General features: G+C 35.9%; 1 protein-coding gene across 1 annotated transcript in view; it reads left to right on the forward strand.

Moving 5' to 3' along the window:
* Positions 1-24,945, forward strand: part of SLIT2 (slit guidance ligand 2) — a 402,319-nt gene that overhangs the window by 278,354 nt on the left and 99,020 nt on the right. The window contains exons 10-14 of the mRNA XM_055588127.1: positions 12,836-12,907; positions 13,403-13,474; positions 18,116-18,187; positions 23,213-23,356; positions 23,469-23,632. Coding sequence (XP_055444102.1) covers positions 12,836-12,907; positions 13,403-13,474; positions 18,116-18,187; positions 23,213-23,356; positions 23,469-23,632 — 524 coding nt within the window. The remainder of the gene's footprint in view (positions 1-12,835; positions 12,908-13,402; positions 13,475-18,115; positions 18,188-23,212; positions 23,357-23,468; positions 23,633-24,945) is intronic.

The following is a 24,945-nucleotide window of genomic DNA, read 5'->3' on the forward strand; positions in this document are numbered from 1 at the left end:
AATCTTGTTTAAAAAGAAAAAAAAAAAGTTATTCAATTGTGAAGTGACTAAACTGCCTCAGCCTTAGATTTATTTGGCTCCAAAACCTATGTTCCATCTTCCATCCAGCTGCCAAAAAAAGGTAGATGTGGCTTAGCTTGTTGGAATATCATAAAAGGGATGAATGAAAAAAATCAGAAGAGGCAAATATCAGAAAACAGGACACTTTAAGAAACTTACATATGAAGGGAAGAAGCAGAGAGAAAGACAAGGCGTGAAGGTATAGGGATTGTATTTGTATTACTTTATGTCTAGAACTGTTGTCTTCTTTCCTAGCCTCTATTAAATAATCTCATATCTCCCTAGATTTTGTCTGTATAGAAGTTATCACAACTTAATTCAATATTCTGGTTAGTGTCAAACTACCCTATTAGACTGCAAGCATAATGAGGGCAGGGCCATATCTTTTATCTTCACCACTTTTGTCCCAAAACTTAACACTGTGCGGGTGGGGAGAAGAACAGTAATGGGGGATGAGTGGGTGATCTAGGACACAAGCTCAGAAGAGCCTCCAAGCCTCTATTCTTCAAAATAAAAGAAAATGTGATGAAGGAGAATCAACTAGTGAAGATAGATGAGGGAAAATAGAATGTATAATATCAGGTAGAATTAGATTTAGAAGAAAGAAGTTGTTGCTGCCCCAGAGGCTGTCCAGCACCTTGCTGCTTTGAACTCTGCTGGTTGAGCAACTTGTTTTCATACAGATGGAATACCTCAGGTAAGTCTATACATGGATGGTCTGACCCATGGGGGCAAAATCATTAATAGCAAATTGATTCTCTGTATATCAAATCCTTTGAATTAATTTCTTAAATCTTGAGGTATAATATTTTGAATGTCATGTGATAGATTGCTATAAAGTAGACATTTAGCTCTCTTCAATCCAGTTATAGATTTTCTGTGGCATGTCACCTATCCAAACCATTCTACAGAAATTGCATAAATCACAGAGGACATTTAGACACAGGTTGTGACAATTTAGTATGTCTTGTTCACTCTTAGTTCTTATTGTTTTTAATCTTGGTTGCATTTTCCAGGCCTCCAAAGCTGGGAACCATACAATTTGTCTTTTGTCTGAAGATCCCTGATCTTCAGGAATCCCTGAAGATCAGGGATCTTCAAATTTTGTTCTAATTTGTGTTCAAATTTTGGGAAGGGAAATTCTGGGAGTAAAGTTCTCAGGTCAGGTCTTATGAGGGTTGTCTCAGTGTTTTCTAAGATGTGTTGCAAATGCTCAAGTTATAGTGCTTGTTTTGGATGTGGGAAATGGCAACCCACTCCAGTATTCATGCCTGAAAAATCTCATGGACAGAGGAACCTGGAGGGCTACAGTCCAGAGGGCTGCAAAGAGTAGGACACAACTGAGCAACTGAGCATGCATTCAGTAAAATGGGAAGGGAACTCACTCTGTGGGATAAGCTCACTGCACTGCTTTTACTCTGCTAGTAGTAACGAAGACTCTTTCAAAGAGATTCAGAATGTTGGAGGTTGGATATGAAGTTTAGGAGTACATTTTTTTTCCTTTTGTTTCCTCTGGATCATTCACATGCGTATTTATAAAGAAATGAAAGTGAGAATGATTCTTGAATGCTGTATCTGATTATAAACTGCATGTTTGACATTGAATATATGATTTAAAAAAAATATCTTTGTCCTCCATTTCTGTTTAGGCACTCTTCTTGTGTTTAACCCTTCTACATGCTATTTTTGCATTTGCCTCTTCCAAAATTTTGAATCCTTATTTCAATTAAATTGTACCTGTCAAATTTTGAATCTGCATATTTCAAAGTTATTTGAGTTTCTGTTGGTGGAAAAGTGATTGCTTTAGTCACTCAGTCCAGTCTGACTCTTTGCAGCCCCATGAACTGTAGCCCACTAGGGTCCTCTGTCCATAGAATTCTCTAGGCAATAATACTAGAGTGGATAGTCATTCCCTTCTCCAGAGGATCTTCCCAACCTAGGGATCAAACCCAGGTCTCCTTCATTGCAGGCAGATTCTTCACAGTCTGAGCCACCATGGTAGGGATATATAAATTAGATTTGATCAATATGTTTTTAAATAGCCTATTGTATATTAGCTTATTAGGAAAGTTACAAGTATTCATGAAATGAAGCATGACTTTTTTACTTTAACATGTACTCAGGAATGTCTTAGCTCACAATATAGCTGTCATGCTGTGTAATTGTTTCATTTTCTTTTAATTATGCAGATTTTGAAAATAAAATTTAAAAATAAATATAATATGTAGTTTGACTAATTTTTATAGCACATGTAAGTTACCTTGACTTTCAGGGTTTCCCTGGTGGTTCAGCTGGTAAAGAATCCACCTGCAATGTGAGATCCCTGGGTTGGGAAGATCCCCTGGAGAAGGAACAGCTACGCACTCCAGTATTCTAGTCTGGAGAATACCATGGTCTTTTCCATGGGGTGGTAAAGAGTCAGACATGACTGAGCAACTTTCACTTTCACTTTTTCCTTTTATTATTTAGACAATATTGAACAAATATCTGTCTGAAGTTTTTATATTATGATTCCATTATAAGTTAGGAGCTTAGAAAAATACATAGTAATTTCCCTTCCTGCAGAATGCAGAGAGCATTTTGTTCAATATACAAAATAAAGATCACCATTGTGTTTCCTCAGAACATCTTACTTAATTCTTAGTTATCAGTAGCCATGCTTAGTGTAATCCCTACAGCAATTTTGATAGTTCCACAGCAAAATAGTATAAGATAAATTTTGTAAAATACATTTATAGATTAAACTGTATCTGTAGTTCCAGAGACCATTGAGTTCACTAATAATCATTGGAGTGTTTTCATCTTTATCATGGCAAAATTCTCAATTTTGTATGCATATGTTGATTATCTTGATATCATTAATTGGTATTGAATTAAACAGAAGAGTAATCTTCTTTGTAAATAAAATTCATTTTTATTAATAACATAGGTTCATAAGAAGAAAATTATATGCATCAATTTCCCACAATTTACTTCCTTTTTTTCAATTTTACTAAGAAATAATTGACAAACACAATTGTATATATTCAAAGGGTACATCATGATGATTTGATGTACTTATTCATTGTGTGGTGATTACAAAGATCAAGGTAATTAACACATTCATCACCTCAAATAGTTAACTATTTTTGTTTCTGGTGAGAATGCTTAAATTCTACTCTGAGCAATTTTCAAGTATACAATATTTGAAATATATTAACTGTAGTTACCATGCTGTATATTAGACTCTCAGAATTTATTCTTCTTATAACAGAATTTGTACCTGTTGACATACATCTCCCCAACCACCAGCCTCTGCCAATCACTATTCTATTTTGTGAAATCATCTTTTCTTTCTTTCTTTTTTTTTTGGTTCCACATATTAGTGAAAGCATATAGTATTTGTACTTATCTGTTTGCCTTACTTCACTAAGCATATGCCCTCCTGGTTTATCTGTGTTGTCTCAAATGACAGTATTCCCTTTCTTTGATTGGCTGTATAATATTCCATAGTATACATACCACAATTTCTTTATCCATTCATCTGTCATAGTACATTTAGGTTGTTTCCATAGTTTGCCATTAGTGAATAAAGCTGCAAAAACATGGAGATGCAAATACTGCTTAGAAATAATGATTTCAGTTCCTTCAGGTATATACCTAAGAGTGGGATTGCTGGAGCGTATTGTAGTTGTTTTGGGGGCTTCCCTGGTAGCTCAGCTGGTAAAGAATCTGCCTGAAATGCAGGAGACCTCAGTTCAATTTCTGGGTTGGGAAGATTCCCTGGAGAAGGACATGGCAACCCACTCCAGTATTCTTGGGCTTCCCTGGTGGCTCAGACAGTAAAGAATCTGCCTACAATGCGGGAGACCTGGGTTCGATCTCTGGATTGGGAAGATCCCCTGGAGGAGAGCATGGCAACCCACTCCAGTATTCTTGCCTGGAGAATCTCCATGGACAGAGGAGCCTGGCAGGCTGCAGTCCATGGGGTCGCAAACAGTCGGACACAACTGAGTGACTAAGCACAGCACAGCATACTGTTTTCCATAATGGTTTCATTCTCACCAATGGTGCATAAAGTTTCCCTTTTGCCACATATTTTCCAAAAATTTTTTTCTCCTATCTTTTTGATAATAGCCATCCTAACTGGTGTGAGGTGATACCTCACTGTACTTCATTGCATTTCTCTAATGATTATTTTGATTACTTGCTTTCTTGTAACTGAGTTGTGTGAATTCTTTATATATTTAGTATATTAATCCCTATTATATATGATTTGCAAATATTTCTCCCATTCTGTTGGTTGCCTTGTCAATATATTGATTTTTTTCTTATTTGTACGTAATTTCACAAAAATTTATATCTATAAAGTATATGTTACATGCATGTATATGCATTACAGATGAGAGGTCACAGTTTCAGCTTTCAAAATGTTTACAACATCGAGAATTTAAGTTTTATACAACAGAAATTTTAAAAGCTACATGATAAGTAATAAAATACATATGCATGGGAAGACAGAGAAAGGAATATCTTGATTTTCCTGGGAGACTCAAAGAATCTTCATGTATGAGGATGTGTTTTGCAAGCAGAGAGATCAGGGGCTTTCTAGAGAGTGAAAAGAGTATATACAAAGACCCAGAAAAGTTAAAGAGTTGTATGTTTTCAGGAAATTAAAACAGTTTTAGTGGTTAGAACATACATTGAAAGCCTCATCTTGAAAAATCACTGTCCTGATGACAATAGAATAGAAGGGAAAATTTTGAGCGTTGTAGTATGATTTACTTTGCTAGTTAGAAAAATCACTCTAACATGGAGTAGAGAATCCACTTTTGATACAAAGAGTCTATAGAAGGTATAATAAAGACAGGCTTAGCAGCAGATAGTAGTGAGAAGTTATTCCAAGAAGTGACTGAAGTGCTGTGGTGGTTGAGTCACTGGAGACTTCTACAGGAAAGTAATGAAGACCCATCAGATATGAATAAGCTGTGTAGACTTTAACATAAAAATGAAGACAGCCGGGGCACAAAGTATTATTCATTCTCAGGTGAATAAAATTGTCATTCCTTTAAAGAATTGTTATTGATTGTCAATTAGTCAGCCTGAAAGGGTAAGCTGAAATCCTGTATAGTTCAAATTCTACTAGCGATCATAGTGTTATCTGAACTTTAGGGGAAAGATAACAGATGACTTGGGCAATAATTCTATGCAGGCATCAGGGAGACGGCTAGTCACTATCTATTCATTGAGTTATCCCATTAAAGGTAATTTGCATAATGTTTAAAACTAAAATTATTACCAAATAGGAGACTTAGTTCAGTGCCTAACTTATATTAAGCATCCAAAAGATTTTAGTTATTAATGAAAAACAAAGCAGCAAAACTTCTGTTTGTCTTTCTTGGATTGTGAAGGAAAAGGAACACATGTATACCTGTGGTGGATTCATTTTGATATTTGGCAAAACTAATACAATTATGTAAAGTTTAAAAATAAAATAAAATTAAAAAAAAGATGAAAAAAAAGTAAGAGACTTGTAAAGTAATTAGCCTCCAACTAAAATAAATAAATTTATATTAAAAAAAAAAAAAGAAAACGGATTGTTACTGACATTATGAATCTGTACTCTGTCACCCTAAAATTGGTGAGTCACGTGTCTTAGCCCATTTTTCCCACTAAATCTAAATTATGTGATTCTGTGTATTGAGTGCACTTTTGTTTGCATTTGAGTATGTGTCCATATAAATATGTACATAAAAATTTTAACACTCATTCAGAATGTCATTGCCTGAAATACGAGGTCAATAGGAACTCAAACACACATTTTTGTTTTACTTTAAATGCTTAAAGACCAAATGGAAAAAAGTTATTTTTACTATGAAAACATCAATTAAATTTGCGCTGAGGGAAATATACCCAGAATGACATCACAGGAAATAAAATAAGATTAAGGAAATGGACAGTTTTCAGGAACAAGTCATCCCAAAATAGGAATTGTTGATAATCAATTAGGATGGACATTGTCTTAAGGCAAAAATGCCAGCTATATGTGAAGTATGTCCCTCTAGAGGCCAATATTCACTGAGCTGTTAAAGATATTTATTAAACTTAAAAAGTTCTGGTAACCACAATTACATAACAGTAGTAATATTCTAGTCTAAAATAATCTTGGGTCATTTTAGGTAGAGACATATAAAAGATTTCAATGGCGTGCATTTACTGCTAAAGTTAGAAGTAATATCCCCAAAATATACAGTACTTATTTAGAATTATTGTGTAACAGGCAAGAGGACCTCTGATGGCAAAATAATATTACTGCTTCCTCTTTTACAAATGCAGGGCTGATATTACCTATGATGAGAATGTTTGTCTCCTCTGAGTAGTCCGTGACTCAGAAGCAAAAGTCATTCTGCAACCCCAGCCTTCACCCCATTAAATCTGTTCTATTCTTTGGCAGCTGTTTTTGCCATTTACGTTGAAAGCAGATGGGGAAATGCAAAGAACTGTCAGTTTTATTGCCATGTATAATCAGCATCTGGGCTGTATGTTACAGAAACAATCAGTCCAAACTCATACTTTACTGGTGGTGTAAAAACCTTTTTTGAGTTTCTCAGACAGCTTTCAAATTAAAGTGCTCTTTTTTAATCATGTTGATCATGGAAACAGCAACCATTTGAATTGCTTTTTCAGCCTCCATAAGAATGATGCATGAGTGTAGGTCTTTAAAATACAGTTATGAGTTATCTTCAAAAAACCTGTCTTGCTAATTTGTTTAAAAATGTGTTTTGAACCATAAATATTTATTTCACATTAGAGATCAAGTCATGTATCAGATTTATTCCTTTATATAATCTGTGTGTTTATGTGTAACTAATATTTGCTATAGATATTATATAATGCCATATGTTATATATTATATATATACACATATATATCCTCATTTTTACTTTTCCCACTATTTTTGGAACTGGAAAAATACACCATATATGTTTTCTACATCTCATGATTTATACCAAAACATTTATAGCAGGGTTTATTTTCTTATTTTTCAGAAAGAGAAACTGAGACACCGAGAAACCAACAAGTAATGTTTGCAAGGTCCACAGAGCTAATCAGTGGCAGATTCTAAATTTAACCCAAGCCTATATAAAGCTCATACTTTTACTCACTGAACTACATGTTTTTAATCTTTATAGCTATACATACACAAAACATAAATGCCTCTTGGGGAGAGCCATTTCAGCTTTGGCATGTGGATATTATTTTTTAGAGAGTTTGTCAAAATAATTTATTGAAACTAATGCTTGAATATTGAAAGCTAGTGAGCTGAAATAAACTAATGTTCTTTAATTCAGTGTAAATGTCTTCGGAACTAGTTGGAATTTTTAATCACCCAATTACACTGTATGTCTTACACTTTCCTGATATAAGATCTGTTCATTGGTAACTGTAGTAGAATATTTATATGTCACAGAGCCCAGCTATACCTGCATATAATTTCCATGTTCTAAGAGTCCATAATGTTACAGCAGAGAGATTTACTGATAATTTGCTGTTTTCTACCATCTTTGAAATAGACACCAGAACGTGATGTATATTGGTAGCTGTTTATTCTTTAGAAACTCTAAATGTGTGAAAACATATTTTTTAAAAAAAACAATAATGAGAGAGCAAGAGAAGAAGATATATAGGAATAGGGAGGAAAGGTCTTCACTGCTTAAGTATACTTGTGAATATTTTTATTGGAGCAGCTAGAAAATTGTCTTCTAACTAAAACTGAACTTCTTACTAAAACTCCCTTCTGGTTTTGGTGAAGTGTAACAGCAAATTGCTTTCAGATATACTTATGCCCAGTGATGAAATGTTTTGGAATTATTCATGTAGATTCTGTGGAGTAAGGTTCTGGCTTTTTTTATATGAAAAAGGCTTCTTTTATCATATAGGGTTTATAAAGTTTTTTGTTCTAAATCTATTTTTACTTTGAAATTCAAAATATTGAGTTTTCCTTTTATGAAGGACTAGCATTTGCAAGGCTCTTAATTATGGTGGATTTTATCTTTACCATGCAAATATATCTCAGCCATTACACTATCTGTTTTTGTAACCCTGGAATGTTTTTAATCAGATTCTTCATGGAACAATGGATTTAAATTTGTACTCTATAAAATTCAGCAGATTCTCTGCTATTAAAGTAGAAGATGAGAGAATAGCAAAGTAAATTTCATTTACTTTATTTTTTTAACCTTCACCTGAAAACTCTAATTTTTTCTTCCTTTTTTTTTATAATCTGGTTTTAATCCTTACCTCTTATTTGAAGAAGGGCAATTTTTGACATGTGTGTTGTTTGTCGTTTGTCAAATATATTATAAAGTTCTTGTAATAAAACACAAAACTTATTTGTCCTAGAGACCTGAAAGTTTACAGGAAGTACATATTATTTTATTGTTTGTCTACTGAAGACAAAAAATAGACATTTTTAAGCATTTTAAAATTTACTGGTTGACATCTATCAGTGGTAGAATATTTTCCTGCATGAGAATCTGTCCCTTTGAATGAAGAAGGCAATTATGTTGTGCCTTAATGGATTGCTAGATAGTGCCATAAAAACCAATTAGCTGCTAAGTCAATGTAAATGACCATAGAAGTTTTGTTTCAAATACTTTTTTTTTGGAACAAGTTAGAAATAAATAGATAAATACAGAAGAGCATAGTTCAGCTTTCTGTTGCTTATGTTATAAATGCAATGGATTGCCATGTGAAAGTAAGTCATGGCACATTGCAATATAGAATAATATATGCAGCATTGCTATATTTAAATTACTATTTTGCATATAAAGTTAAATATTATTTCATCATGAGTTCTTTTCATTTCATAAATTTTTGAGTATATATATTTTCTAAAAAAAATAAATAGCCTCACTCGTTATGTCTTGTTGTATTTTAGCAGGAATAGTTATCAATGAAATTAATTACAGATTCAACACAAACCAAGTTACAATAAAATATATTTGAATGCCATTAGAACAATTAGTGATCATTATAAGTACTCCAGTACTCTTGCCTGGAAAATCCCATGGGCGGAGGAGCCTGGTAGGCTGCAGTCCATGGGGTCGCTAAGAGTTGGACACGACTGAGCGACTTCACCTTCACTTTTCACTTACATGCATTGGAGAAGGAAATGGCAACCCCCTCTAGTGTTCTTGCCTGGAGAATCCAAGGGACCAGGGAGCCTGGTGGGCTGCTGTCTATGGGGTCGCACAGAGTTGGACACGACTGAAGTGACTTAGCAGCAGCAGCAGCAGCATAAGTATTCTAGGTTCTGAGAATTTAAAATAATAAATGAATTTTTGAATTCATTTAATTTTAAAGATTCTAAATATGTGAAGAAGCTTTTTAGTTATGATAGGTGATAGAATTTGGCCATATTTGTGGTTAATATTGACATTTCAGAAATCTTAGTACTGAATAGCATAGTTTTAAATAAGCTTGCATTGAACAAATCAGTTGGAAATTTAACTGTAAAATTGGACATTTTATTAATAAAATGTCCATGAAGGTATAAACATATCTATACTTTGAATCACTAATGAACTCCAATTATGTAATGTTGCCCTGAGTAGTCATTAAATATTTGCAGGTTGAATGAATGAATAATTGCTGATTCCTTATTTTAAGAAGCTGAAATTGTATTTATAAAAAGTAATTGCATGATCTAGTTTTGCATGACTGTTAAAATAAAAATACTATACTAGACACTAAGAATTTTTATTTTTTCTCATCATCACATTATATTGAGAAATCTTTTACAAACTGAAATGATGTTTCATTGACCTAGATTTGAAGAAAGTCCTTTAATCAATAGTATTCCATCTATAGCTTGTTTTTATTATATTTCATTTATGACATTTTAAACTACTCAAAATCCAACTACAAGAATGGATCACAAAAAAAAATATGTCACTAAGCCATCAATTCATAAAGTTGTAATCAATAAATATAACAGTGAAATTGTTAAAGTAGCCTTTGCTATGCTTTGGGCTTTTGAAGAAAGTAGCCCTTTCTTAAGACCTAGATAAATAATCCAGATGCCAAATCCTTATTTTATTCATAGGATTTATTTGTTTTCTTCTAGGGTAAATCAGCCCCTTAGGAGCTAACAGCCTGGTAGAGGAGGGATATGTGAAAAATTAATACAGTCAGAGAAGAACAGAGGCATTTAGAAGAAAATGCTCTTCAGTAGAGAGAAAGATACAATTAACCATATCAAAGAAAGTAAAGGAAGGCTTCAAAAAAAGGCTGTGTGCTAGTCATCTTAAAATAGCTGAATATTATTAATAATGATGTAAACTTATTATTAATTTCAATGGCTAACAATAAAGACTGATTAAGAAATTTTGCACCATTTTGACAGTCGTCAAGAAAGCCTAAAAATAAGGTCTTCCAAAAATTGTGATGATTAGGAAAACATTGGAGAAGGCAATAGCACCCCACTCCAGTACTCTTGCCTGGAAAATCCCATGGATGGAAGAGCCTGCAAGGCTGCAGTCCATGGGGTCGCAAAGAGTCAGACACGACTGAGAGACTTCACTTTCACTTTTCCTTTTCATGCACTGGAGAAGGAAATGGCAACCCACTCCAGTGTTCTTGCCTGGAGAATCCCAGGGATGGGGGAGCCTGGTGGGCTGCCGTCTATGGGGTCGCACAGAGTTGGATACGTTGAAGTGACTTAGCAGCAGCAGCAGCAGGAAAACATAGATGATATTATATTTAGTGTAAAAGATTCAACTCAAAATTCTCTATACAGTAAAATTTCAGTTATATAAAATAAATATATATACATAAAAACAAGTAAAATTCACTGATCTGAGTGATGTATTATGAGTGATTTTAGTTTTCTTATTTATGTATTTCATAAATAGTTTAAGCTTAAGTTTGTCTTTAATATGAACAAAATGACTTTGCTTTTTGGAGGGGAAGAATCATGATTAACATTGCAGGTCAGAGAAGAGATTTTTCCTTTTGTGTGAGAGAGGAAAAGGACAGAAACTTGGGGAATAACTCACTTTAGAGGACTAGAAAGTGAAGCCATAAGTTAAAAAGAGAAAAGCAGAATAAGCAATATACAGTATCACATCCCAGGGAAAGATTGTTCACAGTATCAAATGCTACAGTGAGTTCAAGAGCAACAAAGATTGAGAAAGCCCGTTGCGTGTAGGGACAAAGAGGTCAGAGAGTGAACCCTGAGACTATCGAAGAAAACGTGGTATTGTAATAACAGATTTGGAATCAGAAAAGTACAAAATTTAAGAAATTTGACTTAACCTCCTAGAAATATTTTGTTTTGATCTGATGTTCATTAAAAAATGTTTGTAATACATATAAATGTCAAAGTATTACCAACATTCAATAAAAATGAATTGCTGTATATGATACATATATAGCCTATAAATTGTCTATATATGTATATTCTATTTATATGTAAATATACTAATGGGCTTCCTAGGTGGCACTAATGGTAAAGAATCTACCTGCCAATATAAATGTATATGCGTATATATATGTATGCATATTTTTTAATTCAGATGACAAAATGGAACTCATGCCAGGTATTTCAGCAGATGGGTTTAGTATGATGAATGAGTCAAACAGCTGTAGAAAGGGACACAGAGGTTAGAAAGCTGCTTCCACCTCCAGGGCTGTAGGGAACTAAGGAGAAGGTAGTGTTATACTAAGGCAGGAGCTAGTCCTTAGCAGGAGCTAAAATGAAATGAGACCACGGCTGAGGACACCCCGTGAGGCAGAAAAGGGGAGAATACTTTGACTTCTCCCCTCCTCCCACCTTCAGTCTCCCACCCTGACCAAGTCTCACAAAAGCCAGCACCTGAGCCTGCACTGTGTGGTTCCCAGGCATCAGCTCTCTGGGATGCAGAGCAGAAGTGAGAGAGGGGATGGGAAGTGTACATGCGGATATTTGTACAGGTAGAGAAGAGGCTGAGATACAGCATTTTTAATGGACTAAAACATTTACCAAACCAACCTATGAAATATACTATTTTGCGCCCTTCATAACTAGATTGGTAAAATCTTGTCTTTGATTGCAGAAGTATGGAGTAGATAAAGTTAGAGGGTTATTTTCAACTTGCAGATTTTAGTGTATCATAAAAATACTTCAGTTGTTTTTAAATGCACTTTCCTGCAGTGGTTTTCACATGAAATATTCACATAATGGATTGACAGAGTCCAGAGAGTGTTACCAAAAATATCTGTAGTACTTACACATTTAAAAGTCAAGATTTTGCCTCAGAAGCGGCTTCAAAATTAATTTTATGCATATAACAGTTTTTTCAACCTATAACATGCTTTCTGTAAAGGAAATGGCTTATAAAATTTAATATTCAACAATAATGTCTTTTGTGGAAGAGTTATAGTTATCTCTAAAACATGTTCTACATCTCTTCAGTGTTACAACATATTTCTCTTATTGATGTTGAACTTGGTAAAATATATTCCCAACATAGATATTCTCTCTTTTATACAAAGTCCAGACTTAAATATTAATGAACCCACAATGCTTAAAAACCAAAATCTTCTTATTGTTTTCACAGTTGCTTTGTTTTTACTCCCAATCTTGCACCATGTTTAGGGAAAAGCACAATTAATTTTAATAGTCTTTTTAGAGAAAAAAGCAAGAATATATCACTCAGGAAGCATATCACCTTTGCTTCTTGACATGACTTGAATTAAACATATCTGAGAGCTCACATTTCTATTTAAAAATTGAATATATTTTTCATTGCAGACGTTTGGAACAGAACTCAATCAAGGTCATCCCTCCTGGAGCTTTCTCACCATATAAAAAGCTTAGAAGAATGTGAGTGAATAATATTCTGAAATCAATGAAATTTAAAAAAATTATACAGGTCATGAACGTACAAAGACATCCATTTAAGTATGAATATTTAAGTGTTTGACAGCTTAAATATTAAGTGATGTGACTATCTGGTCGCTAGTTCTATAATAGTGTAATGTTAAAAGCTAAAATATTAATTTATTAAGTTCTCTGTAATTTAGCATACTAATTCACACTAGTGTGAACATATGTGGTCAATATATTATGCAGTCAAATTCTTAACTGTTCGTTTTCAAAAATAAGACATGCCATCTTTAATAATAATTTAGAAAAATAGCCAATAATTGATTTAAAAGTGTGATTTTTTAAAAAGTTTAGGATGCTTCAGATGTTGCAAATATTATACACATATTGATAGGTGCAAAACTGATGTGCAAAGGCAATAAAGAGCATTCTCCTGCAGTAAATCTCACTGACATTCTATTTAATTTAACCTAACCCTATTTTTAATCTTAGCGACCTGAGCAATAATCAGATCTCTGAGCTAGCACCAGATGCTTTCCAAGGACTACGCTCTCTGAATTCACTGTAAGTATTGACCACATAACTGAAGGAAAGTAGAATGCATTAGGAATAATGGCTCTATATTTTAAATTTGGATTTAAAGAATATGTTCCTTTATGTGCTTTACTATGCATTATTAACAGTATTAATTATTATAAATCATTAGTGAATTTTATCATTTTTATGGAGAACTGCTTCTTGTCACTAAAATTGGCCAATTTTTAGGGGTTTATATTTTAGAATTCGATAGTTTTACTGTTTAGAAATCGAGTATGAGCCCCTTTTTCGACAGTGTTTTCTTACAGAAGTGAAGGGAAAATGTTTACTTTGGAGGCTCCGCTCAGTACTGCATTTATAACCCCATCCTTAAACCCATAGTCACTGTCACTGGGGACAATTACAGTCCCGTTTAGAATGATCCTAGGTAAATGTGCAGAGAGCAGTGAAAGATGACCGGTGAAAGGGCCCCCCTCCAGCCCTCTACTTCATCACCTTAAAGACTCCCCTGAAAGAACCAGCTTTAATCTCTCCAAGAACAAATAGAAGAAATATGGCAGCTTTTTAATGTCAAAAGGACTTCCAGATAGGCGTATAAATTAAAGTGAATTTATAGAGACTGTTATTCCTTCAAATTTGTATGAAATCTTCAGGAGTCTGCTAAGTAGAGTATGTATTATTTCAAATTTTAATTTTAAAGTTTAAAAATGAAATCTGGTTTCTTTGTTTGAGGTGATGCTTAGAGAAGAGTTCTTATTGATGTAAATTACTGCATTGCTCTTAGGAACTTCAGAAGTCAATGGTAGCCAGTGAGAATTTCAGGATACACATGTGTGATACTTAGATAAACACCTGGGGTTTGTAGAATACTTTACACTCATACCAAGGGGAGGAGATGTACCAGTTTATCTGGGTTGTAAAGAGCCTCTTGATGAAAGTGAAAGAGGAGAGTGACAAAGTTGGCTTAAAGCTCAACATTCAGAAAATTAAGATCATGGCATCCAGTCCCATCACTTCATGGTAAATAGATGGGGAAACAGTGAGAGACTTAATTTTTTTTTGGCTCCAAAATCACTGCAGATGGTGATTGCAGCCATGAAATTAAAATACGTTTGCTCCTTGGAAGGAAAGTTATGACCAACCTAGACAGCGTATTAAAAAGCAGAGACATTACTTTGCCAACAAAGGTCCATCTAGTCAAAGCTATGGTTTTCCAGTAGTCATGTATGGATGTGAGAGTTGAACCATAAGGAAATCTGAGGGCCGAAGAATTGTTTCTTTTGAACTATGGTGTTGGAGAAGACTCTTGAGAGTCCCTTGGACTGCAAGGAGATCCAACCAGTCCATCCTAAAGGAGATCCGTCCTGAGTGTTCATTGGAAGGACTGATGTTGAAGCTGAAACTCCAATACTTTGGCCACCTGATGCGAAGAACTGACTCATTTGAAAAGACCCTGATGCTGGGAAAGATTGAAGGAGGGAAGAGAAGGGGACGACAGAGGATGAGATGTTTGGATGGCTTCACTGACTCAATGAACATTAATTTGAGTAGACTCTGGGAGTTGGTGATGGACAGGGAGGCCTGGCATGCTGTAGTCCATGGGGCCGCAAAGAGTTGGACATGACTGAGCGACTGAACTGATGCTGGTCTGCTCAGAAAACTGCAGTTTTCTTTAGACCAGATAAAAAGGGAAAACTATCACTTCACCTGCAGTGTCTGCCTAGGTTCATTTTTGTTTGTTTGTTTGTTTGTTTTTTAGTATATGAAGTCTAAAACCAGGGAAACAACTGCTGGCAGAAAATCTAAAGTGCAGTCGTTCACCCTTTTGGTTGACTCTTTGACACCATACCTTTTATTTATCTCAGTTATAGCAGTGACTGGCACATGGGCAAATAATGAACATTGAACAAGTTATCCACTCTTATATTCTTGCCTGGAGAATCCCATGGACAGAGGAGCCTGGCAAACTACAGTCCACAGGGTCCCACAGAGTCAGACACAACTGAGGCAACTTAGCATGCACACACACATGAACAAGTAACCATTGGATTCAGTTTAATTGGGCACCAAGCTTAGAACCTACAAAATTCCTGGCACATAGTGAATGTATAGTATTTATTGCTGAATGCGTTACTTGAATGATATTCTATTGAATACCCAAATTGGTGCCAACTTGATCTGATTGTTTGTTCCCTAAAGCCCTCTTTCTCTTATTCTTGACTGAAAGACGTATCTTAGTATTGCTTTACCCTTTCTTAATGCCTTTACTCCTTGCTGCTGCTGCTGCTACTGCTGCTAAGTCGCTTCAGTCGTGTCCTACTCTGTGCGAGCCCATAGACGGCAGCCCACCAGGCTCCCCCATCCCTGGGATTCTCCAGGCAAGAACACTGGAGTGGGTTGCCATTTCCTTCTCCAATACATGAAAGTGAAAAGTAAGAGGGAAGTCGCTCAGTCGTGTCCGACTCTTGGCGACCCCATGGACTGCAGCCTACCAGGCTCCTCCGCCCATGGGATTTTCCAGGCAAGAGTACTGGAGTGGGGTGCCATTGCCTTCTCCTTACTCCTTGAGTCTGACAATATAGAATTCTCTTTTGTTCCTGTTTTTAAAATTGTTTCTTCTCTGACTTACATTTTTAAAAAAATCTATATTCTACATAAATGATTTTTTATGTCAAACCATATAACTATACCACTGGAATCTATACAAATGGTATGTCTACTTGTATAGTCACCCAGATTTATTTCCTTAAGAATTTTCTTCATATTTTATAATTTATCCCACCTCTCACTGACATCTTAAAAGGGAACAGCTTTTTCCTCACTCTGATTCATCTCTGTTGCATTGTCATTTCCCCTCCTTTCTGAACAGAAGTCAGGTACAGCTGCCAAACATATTTTGATTCTCATTTTAGCTTTTTCCTTTACATTTTATGATATCCATTTATTTCTTTTCGAAATGAATGTTTCTGGCTTTTAAAGTATATATGCCCATTGTAGAGAATATTTTATAAAAATATAGATAGATAGATGCAAATTCAAATGACCTCTGGATGGCAAATCACCTGCAATCTAGAGATCGTCCACTTTTTTCTGTGTATATATGAGTATATTTTTCTAAGTGAAATTATACGGTAATATATCCTTCTGTATTATGCTGTTTTAAACTTAATATCATATCATAAGGGTTTCCCAGGTGGTACTAGTGGTACAGAACCTGCCTGCCAATGCAGGGGATGCAAGAGATGCGGCTTCGATCTCTAGGTTGGAAAGATCCCCTGAAGTAGGAAATGGCAATCCACTCCAGTATTCTTGCCTGGAAAATTCCATGGAAGAGAAACCTGATGGGCCACAGTCCATGGGGCCACAATGAGTTAGATGTGATTGAGCACAGAGCATACGCATAATATCATAAATACTTTCATGTCAACAAGTATTTCTTCAAACATGATTTTTATCAATGTGAAATATATATGTAGCTAAGCCCCTTCTTTAGAATCTGGAAATATTTTATTTGTATTTCATTTTTCACCATTATAAATTAGGCCACGATTAATAGTTAGCACATAAAAATATTGTATTTGTCTGATTTTTTTTTCTTAAACTCCTGAGAGAAACTACTTACTTAAAATTTATATACACATTTTTATAACTCTTGATTATTGTTATTGTTCAGTTGCCAAGTCATGTCCCACTGTTCGCAACCCCATGGACTGCTTAGAGAACAGCTACAACTCATTTGTGCCCTTAAAAATATAATTTCTTTTTTTCCTTCACATTATTATGGCCCCTCCCCTCCTTTATGAGGCTGAGAATAGAAGGCCATCATTGCAGACCTGTTGTCAGTAGCCAGCATGATGAGTCAATCGTTTTCATTTCCTTGCTGCTGAAATCCTCTCATTTCACCATTTCTGTGAATAAGATAATTTCCTTAATTTATTCCTGTGCTAATTTTTACTTCATTTTCCTCTTCAAACAATATTTATTCATCAATCCAATGTTAGAACATCACTGTGTGCCAAAGCCTAGGCACTGGGTATATTACAGTGGTTGTCATGGTCCCTGCACTTCGTGGTCACACTTAGTGGCTAATGGGGGGAGGGGGGAGGACACGAGGATACATTCCTATTCATATTTCTTTGGGGAACATACATTTTAAAAATTCTGTATAAATATTAATGATCACTGTCTTTGCAAATTTTACATTTCTGATGTATGTAAATATTTTACACTTACATGGATTCCTTTCACTCTTAACCATTATGATAATTCTAAATTTTACCCCTTTGAAGAACAATGGGTTCCAGGTTAGTGTTCTCCTTTGTTATATACTGCATGCTTTCATATATGAGCTCTGTGTATTTGCATATAAAAACATGACAAATTAACTGTGGACATTTCTATGAAAGGACAGTAAAATTATAAATTGTGTTAATTTTTCTTAATTTTTTGTTTATCTGTGGTTTCAAACTTTCTACCATAAACACACATCTAACCTATAATCAGGGGAGAAGCATTTCCAAATTGAAGTTTGTTTACTGTGCTATGGCTTTATGATATATGGAGCTTCCTAACCTCCTTTATGCCTGAACACTTTTGTTTGGATAAATTTGTTTTGCTGCTTGGTCTCTAATTTTTTTTGTTTGTTTGTTTAAATCATGTGTTTTCCAGTGTCCTCTATGGAAATAAAATCACAGAACTCCCAAAAAGTTTATTTGAAGGACTGTTTTCCTTACAGCTACTGTAAGTATTTGATTGTTTTTCATCTGTTGAACCTAAATATTATATTTTACACAGTGTACCATCTCGTATTTTCATGGAGGCTTCAGAAAAATTTGACCGAAAATGACACAGTTTAATGAAATGGAAAAGATTAGTGAAGCTAACATTGATGATGGTCATTTATTTGAAGACACAATACTTTGAAATTGTCCCCAATTTCAAAGTGTCATAAATGTGAGCGTCCCGGCTGTTCTGTCATTTAAAGTTTCTGCAATCTTTGCCCTTTATGAAATTTATCTGTTTTGATTTAACAGTACTTGGAAAGCAGAAAGACATGGTGATGTTTATTCACCTTTGTCCAAAAAAATCTCTAACAGTGACAATACTAGAATAACACCCCCCAACACAAAAATGGTCTCTAGTAGTCTAGGACAGAGTGTTAACAAGCTAATCTTTAGTGAGAGCATCATCTGTCAATTTCCTGGATTTTAATATTTAAAGACCACTCTGCTTAGAGAATAGCTACAACTCATTTGTCTCAAAAGAAATATTTATGATACAAATTTATAAGAATAAGAATTGACTCCAGATGTCATAATGAATGCTCATATGAAAATGAGATTGAAAAAAAAAACATATGTTAATACTAAGATTGTTAGTGTTGGATCATCAAAATCTATTCAAATCCCCAAACAATTATAGGATATCTCTTTTGGGGCACACACTGACCTATCTGCTATGGAGGAAAAGATGCATATGCTACAATTTCTGCTCTCAGCTAGCTCACAGCCAGTTTACTTTAAAATTCTTAAGTTTAGAATGCTATTTTCTCTTTTGAGTGTATGCATTTGTTGGTGTTAGGTTTGTACCCTTTACTTGGTAAAAATGTATTCCTAATCCCACAAACTTCCCAAATGTGGATCTTTTTTTTTACTTGATAAATGTATGGTTATCATTATATCCTATTATTCACATTTTTAACTGTTTATTATTATGCAGAAGCATATTATATATCATATAGCCCAAATCATACTCTCTCACACACACACATGAAACAAATTGTTAACAAAGCAATATTTAACCTTACTATATACAGTACTGTCAATTCTGTTCCATTCTCTCTCTTCTTAATGCTATATAACCCAATAAATTAATTTCCAGCAAACCAATCAGTCAAGCTAAATACTGACTTTTGTGACCTAGTGGTTTTATTTGGGCATCAGATTATTTTACAACCCCTGCAAGGAAGTTAGGTATAGCTGTGTGCTACAGCCAAGTGTTGTCTATTTTTTATTTGCCTCTCTCTCAGTTCTTCCTAGCACTGTTCTCTTTGCCATTTACTTCTAATCTCTTTTGCTACCACTGCCCTCTGTGGTATCAACACTTAAAGTTGCACGTTTTTTCTTTTCCTCCCATACTTATTGGTAGTTGATGTAGTAAATGGGTTAATAAACCCTTGGAATCTCTATGTAGATAAATCTTACTCAAAAAACCAGCTTTCTCACTGTGCCTTAAATTATATCCCTAGACTAAGCCTGCCGGGGCTAACAAGGCACAATTGACTCTGTAAGGTTAGCTGAGAATTTGATTCAGTTAAGCTTCTTAGATCTGTTGAACAGATGAGATATTTGCGAGAAGTGGGTAAATGGAAGGAACAAAAGAAAGTAGTGTTCAGTATTTCTCCCCCAATTTCTGGACCACCTGAGAGTAAAGTAAGTACAAAATTCTCAGAGAAGCACTTTCTTTAGTTGTCTTCCAGACTCCCTGCTTTCTCCCTGTCTTTAGCATTCTGCCGCCTGACTCCTCTTTTAGTTAGCTGTATGCCATCTGTCATGGCCCTGAGTGAGGAGGCATGGATTAATCAGTCCATACCGCAAATCAGTCTATAAGCTCTTAGGAGAGGATTCTGTAGACCACAGAGAAGGCCAAAACTGCAATTCCTAAAAGAAGATTAAAAAAAAATAAAAAAACTCTGATCCCTGGTTCAGGAACTAAGATACTACATGCCACATGGTGTGGACAAAAAAAGAAAGAAAACACACCCGAATAGTATGTCCATTAAAAAAAAAAAAAAAAGCAAAGTGAAAGTGTTAATCACTCAGTTGTGTCTGACTCTTTGTAACTCCATGGACTGTAGCCCGTCAGGCTCCTCTGTCCATGGAATTTTCAAGGCAAGAATACTAGAGTGGGTTGCCATTCCCTTCTCTAGAGGATCTTCCCAACCCAGAGATCAAACCCAAGTCTCCTGCATTTAGGCAGATTCTTAACCATCTGAGCTACCAGGGAAAAGGCAAAGGTGAGTTTTAAAAAAAAAAAAAAAAAAGACAAGTGCAGCAAGGAGAACTACTATGAGGAAGTCCTGACTTTGCACAGGCAGAGAATTGAGATCTTAAAAAAGCAAGTAAAACTGAAATACCCTGTGTTAATCACAGAGGGTCTGTTGGGCAAATTGGGAAACAGTATTCAGTGTGTTAGAAAGGAAGGCATCACACCCAAACCATATAGCACATATTTTTGAGCTACCAAGTATTTGTTAAAGTCCTAAGTATCAAAGCTCCAAACTAAATGGTGAGAGAGAATAAGAAATATCAAAAAATTTTCTGCCCCCAGAAGGCTAAACTCTCTGCAGACGAACTATGTGGGCCTATGTAAAATAGTTGACGGAACTAGGTAACACTGACTAACTTGCTCTGGAAAGTAGAGGATGGAGCATGTTAATTGGGTGAAAGTTGTATTCTGGAAAATTCTTGCTCTGGAGAAAGTGAGGTCCTCTGAGGTCTTGATAGGCCAAATGGTTGAGGCAGATGGAGAGCAGGACCCGTGTACTCCCGTAGGTGAGGCAAGCATGAATAAAAACATAGGCAAGGTGACATGTAACTTGTAAGGATGACGTTTGCACAAGATCTGTAAACCATGGCTCCACATAATACTAATATTGAATATTGGTAAGATATATGAGAAAATGGAGAAGGAAATGGCAACCCACTCCAGTATTCTTGCCTAGAGAATCCTATGGACAGAGGAGCCTGGTGGGCTGCTGTCTGTAGGGTCGCGCAGAGTCAGACACGACTGAAGCGACTTAGCATGCATGCATGCATTGGAGAAGGTAAAGGGAACCCACTCCAGTATTCTTGTCTGGAGAATCCTGGGGACGGGGGAGCCTGGTGGGCGGCCGTCTGTGGGATTGCACAGAGTCAGACACAACTGAAGTGACTTAGCAGCAGCATATGAGAAAAAAAGTTTGTGAGATACTGTGCTAAACAAAGTGAATTGGATATCTATACTGCAGAATAGAGCTTCCCTGATGGCTCAATGGGTAGAGAATTCATCTGCAGTGCAGGAGACATAGGAGATGTGAGTTTGATCCCTGGGTCGGGAAAGTCCCCTGGAGGAGGAAATGGCAACTCACTCCAGTATTCTTTCCTGGAGAATCCCATGGACAGAGGAGCCTGACGGGCTACAGTCCATAGGGTCACAAAGAGTCAGACACGACTGAGCACCTGAGCACAAACAGATACTGCAGAATAAGGTCTTTCTCTGTGGTAATGTCACTCTCCAAGAGGGCTGTAAAGTAGTCATTCAAAAACAAATATTTATTGAGCACCTTGTACATGTTAGACATGTGGGAAACATCAGAAAACAAAACAGACTAATATTCTTGCTGTCTGGACTTTATACCTTAGTGGGAGAGTTCATGCAAATGGAAGTCAGCAAGAACATAATAAATAAGCAAATCACACATACCTGCATGCGTGCTAAGTCACTTCAGTCATGTCCAACTCTTTGCGACCCCATGGACTGTAGCCCACCAGGCTCCTCTGTCCATGGGATTCTCCAAGCAAGAATACTAGAGTGGGTAGCTGTTCCCTCCTTCAGGAAATCTTCCTGACCCAGGAACTGAACCCGTATCTCTTATGTCTCCTACATTGGCAGGTGGGTTCTTTACCACTGGCACCACCTAGGAACCCCTAAATCACAATTCCTTTGCTTTGATCTACTTTTTCTATTTTCTTAAGTACATATTTCCTCCTGCTAAGTCACACATAATAGGAAGAAATATGCATTTAAGAAAACCAAAAAAGTAGATCAAAGTAAAGGAATTGAGACACAGTATTGGACAGAATGGCCAGAGACGGCTGAATGAAAGAGGTGAGATTTCTGCGAACTCAATGAAGCAACATGGTGAACCAGGCAAACATCTGGGAGAAGAGCCTTCTAAACAGAGAAGAGAGTCTGGCAAGGAGATCTATGTGGCTGGAGCTGAAACAGCCATGAAATAGCGTTCAGAAAGGTTTCCCAGGTGGCTCAGTGGTAAAGAATCCACCTGCCAATGCAAGAGACACGGGTTCAATCACTGAGTTGGGAGGATCCCCTGGAGAAGGAAATGGCAACCCACTCCAGTATCTTGCCTGGGAAGTCCCATGGACAGAGGAGCCTGGCAGGCTACAGTCCATGGGATTGCCAAGGGTTGGACATGACTTAGTGACTAAACAGCAAGAGTTCAGAAAAGGGAATCAGAGATCCCATTGGGAATTTTGGGCTATTGTCAGGTCTTGAGTTATTCAGAGCAAATTGGGAGTTACTGCACTGTTTGGGAGAGGAGTGATGTGATCTGATCAATGTTTAGAAGTCTCACTCTAGCTACTGTTCTGAGAATGGATTGGACTTCTTTTTCTTAGAGCAGCTCCAAGGACTAATGTTTATGAGGACTTTATGGAGCCTTTGACAGCAAAGGCTGGTTCTCACCCACCTTTATCTATTGCTGTACTTCTGCACCTTCCAGAGAATATCTTTGATAATTTTTTGTTGGATAAATGTGTAAGGACCACTAGATTTAGGCAATCCAATCATTAGATATGACCCTTGCTTTATCTGCCATGACCCCAAATCTTCAGCCTGTGATACCTCAATAATGACAGTTAAATCTTAGTGTCAAGGTTAAAAGCAATGAATTTCTTGATTGGATTTTCTCAAGAACAAGAGTCTTGAAGGTGGGTTAATGAGATACTACACTTTAATTAATTCTATGACTATTTGATCAAACAGATTACTGAATGCCAACAAGATAAACTGCCTCCGGGTAGATGCTTTTCAGGATCTGCACAACCTGAACCTTCTCTCCTTATATGACAACAAGCTTCAGACCATCGCCAAGGGGACCTTTTCACCTCTCCGGGCCATTCAAACCATGTATGTATGTGGAATCAGGGTCAAATTTGATGACCATTGTTTTCATTCTGGATTTGAGAGTTGAGTTCATTGCAAGTCATGTGTAAAAGTATTCTGTATGTGTTTCTGAAAGGCATTTGGCCCAGAACCCCTTTATTTGTGACTGCCATCTCAAGTGGCTGGCGGATTATCTCCATACCAACCCAATCGAGACCAGTGGTGCCCGCTGCACCAGTCCCCGGCGACTGGCAAACAAAAGAATTGGACAGATCAAAAGCAAGAAATTCCGTTGTTCAGGTAATTTCTTACTTTGTGTGACATTTCCCCTGTGTTACTGAAAACAGTAGTTAATGAGATGTAGAGACAGCTGACCTTCGACTGAATCGCCAAACATTACAGAATTGTATTTCTTTTTCTTCTGCCCATGAAGAAAAACAGACACCATTCACATAGAATCCCTACATGTAACCTTTTTAACACACTATCCAGCAGAAGAAATAAAAGGAAAAAGATGCCTGGATACTTCAGGCTGTAGTCCCAGGGTTTGAATTTAACAGTGGCCTTCTAGCTAACTCAGTGCCTGTTAAATCTCATGTTTGTTGTGTTCTTTTCCATTGAGCAGTGGTGAAGTAGTTAATTGTCTTTCTATTTCTCTGAGAAAGTGAACTGCAACTTAGTTACTTGATTTGCTCAGGTTCAGAAGTAAAAGGAAAAAGAACACTCTGGATTCCTTGCTTCTCACAGGAAAGCAATGTTTTGTTTCTAGCTTTACGTTTTCACATTTTGACCAGGACTGTGAGGATATTTTTTTTTTTTTTTCTGAAAGGCCATCTTTTAACACTTTGGGAATATTACATTTACTTATAAAAAGTGAAATATAGGTGCATTGTACTAATATTAAAGAGAAAACTTAGTTCATTGAAATTTTCTATTTGCTTTGGTATAATTCTTTCTATTTTCTCAAAATAAAATGCATTGTTTATGTTTCGGGTAGTACACTACCCAACTATTCCAGGCGTTATTTCACATTCGGCAGTTAATTCATACTAAAAAGCTAATATCAAAATAAAGCCGTTTATTGTCCATGATTCTAGATGCATTTCCTACTCATGGTTATACTTCAGCCACTGCTGTGAATATACATTTTTTTCACTTAATTATCTATAGTAACTTTAGTCCATTCTTAATCTAATATAACTCATATCTCTGCTTGCTGACATTCAGGTGCATCTTCTATTTTTTTTCTCTTTTTTTTATTTAGCTAAAGAACAGTATTTCATTCCAGGTAGGTTTTGCTCGGTAGTAGGACTAACTGCAGACACCTTTTTCTCACTTATAAAACTTAGCTTCTAAAACTTTGATATGCATGCTTTCAAAAGTCCAGTGGATACGCTGTAGCTAGATTCTGCGTAGATCACTAGTAACTGTTTCCTGAAAACCTGACCTTTGCATGCAGCTTCTGATGTTGAACATATATATTATTAAACTCCCACTTTTTTTTTCTCTCTCTCTCTCTCACTTTGGCACATTATCTAAAATTTCTCACAGTAGCTAAAATGTTTGAACCTATGGCTTTCTACTTAAATCATTTTCTCTCCTTATGTGTATAT

This window comes from Bubalus kerabau, chromosome 7, assembly GCF_029407905.1.
Source record: "Bubalus kerabau isolate K-KA32 ecotype Philippines breed swamp buffalo chromosome 7, PCC_UOA_SB_1v2, whole genome shotgun sequence".
NCBI classification, from domain to species: domain Eukaryota; kingdom Metazoa; phylum Chordata; class Mammalia; order Artiodactyla; family Bovidae; genus Bubalus; species Bubalus kerabau.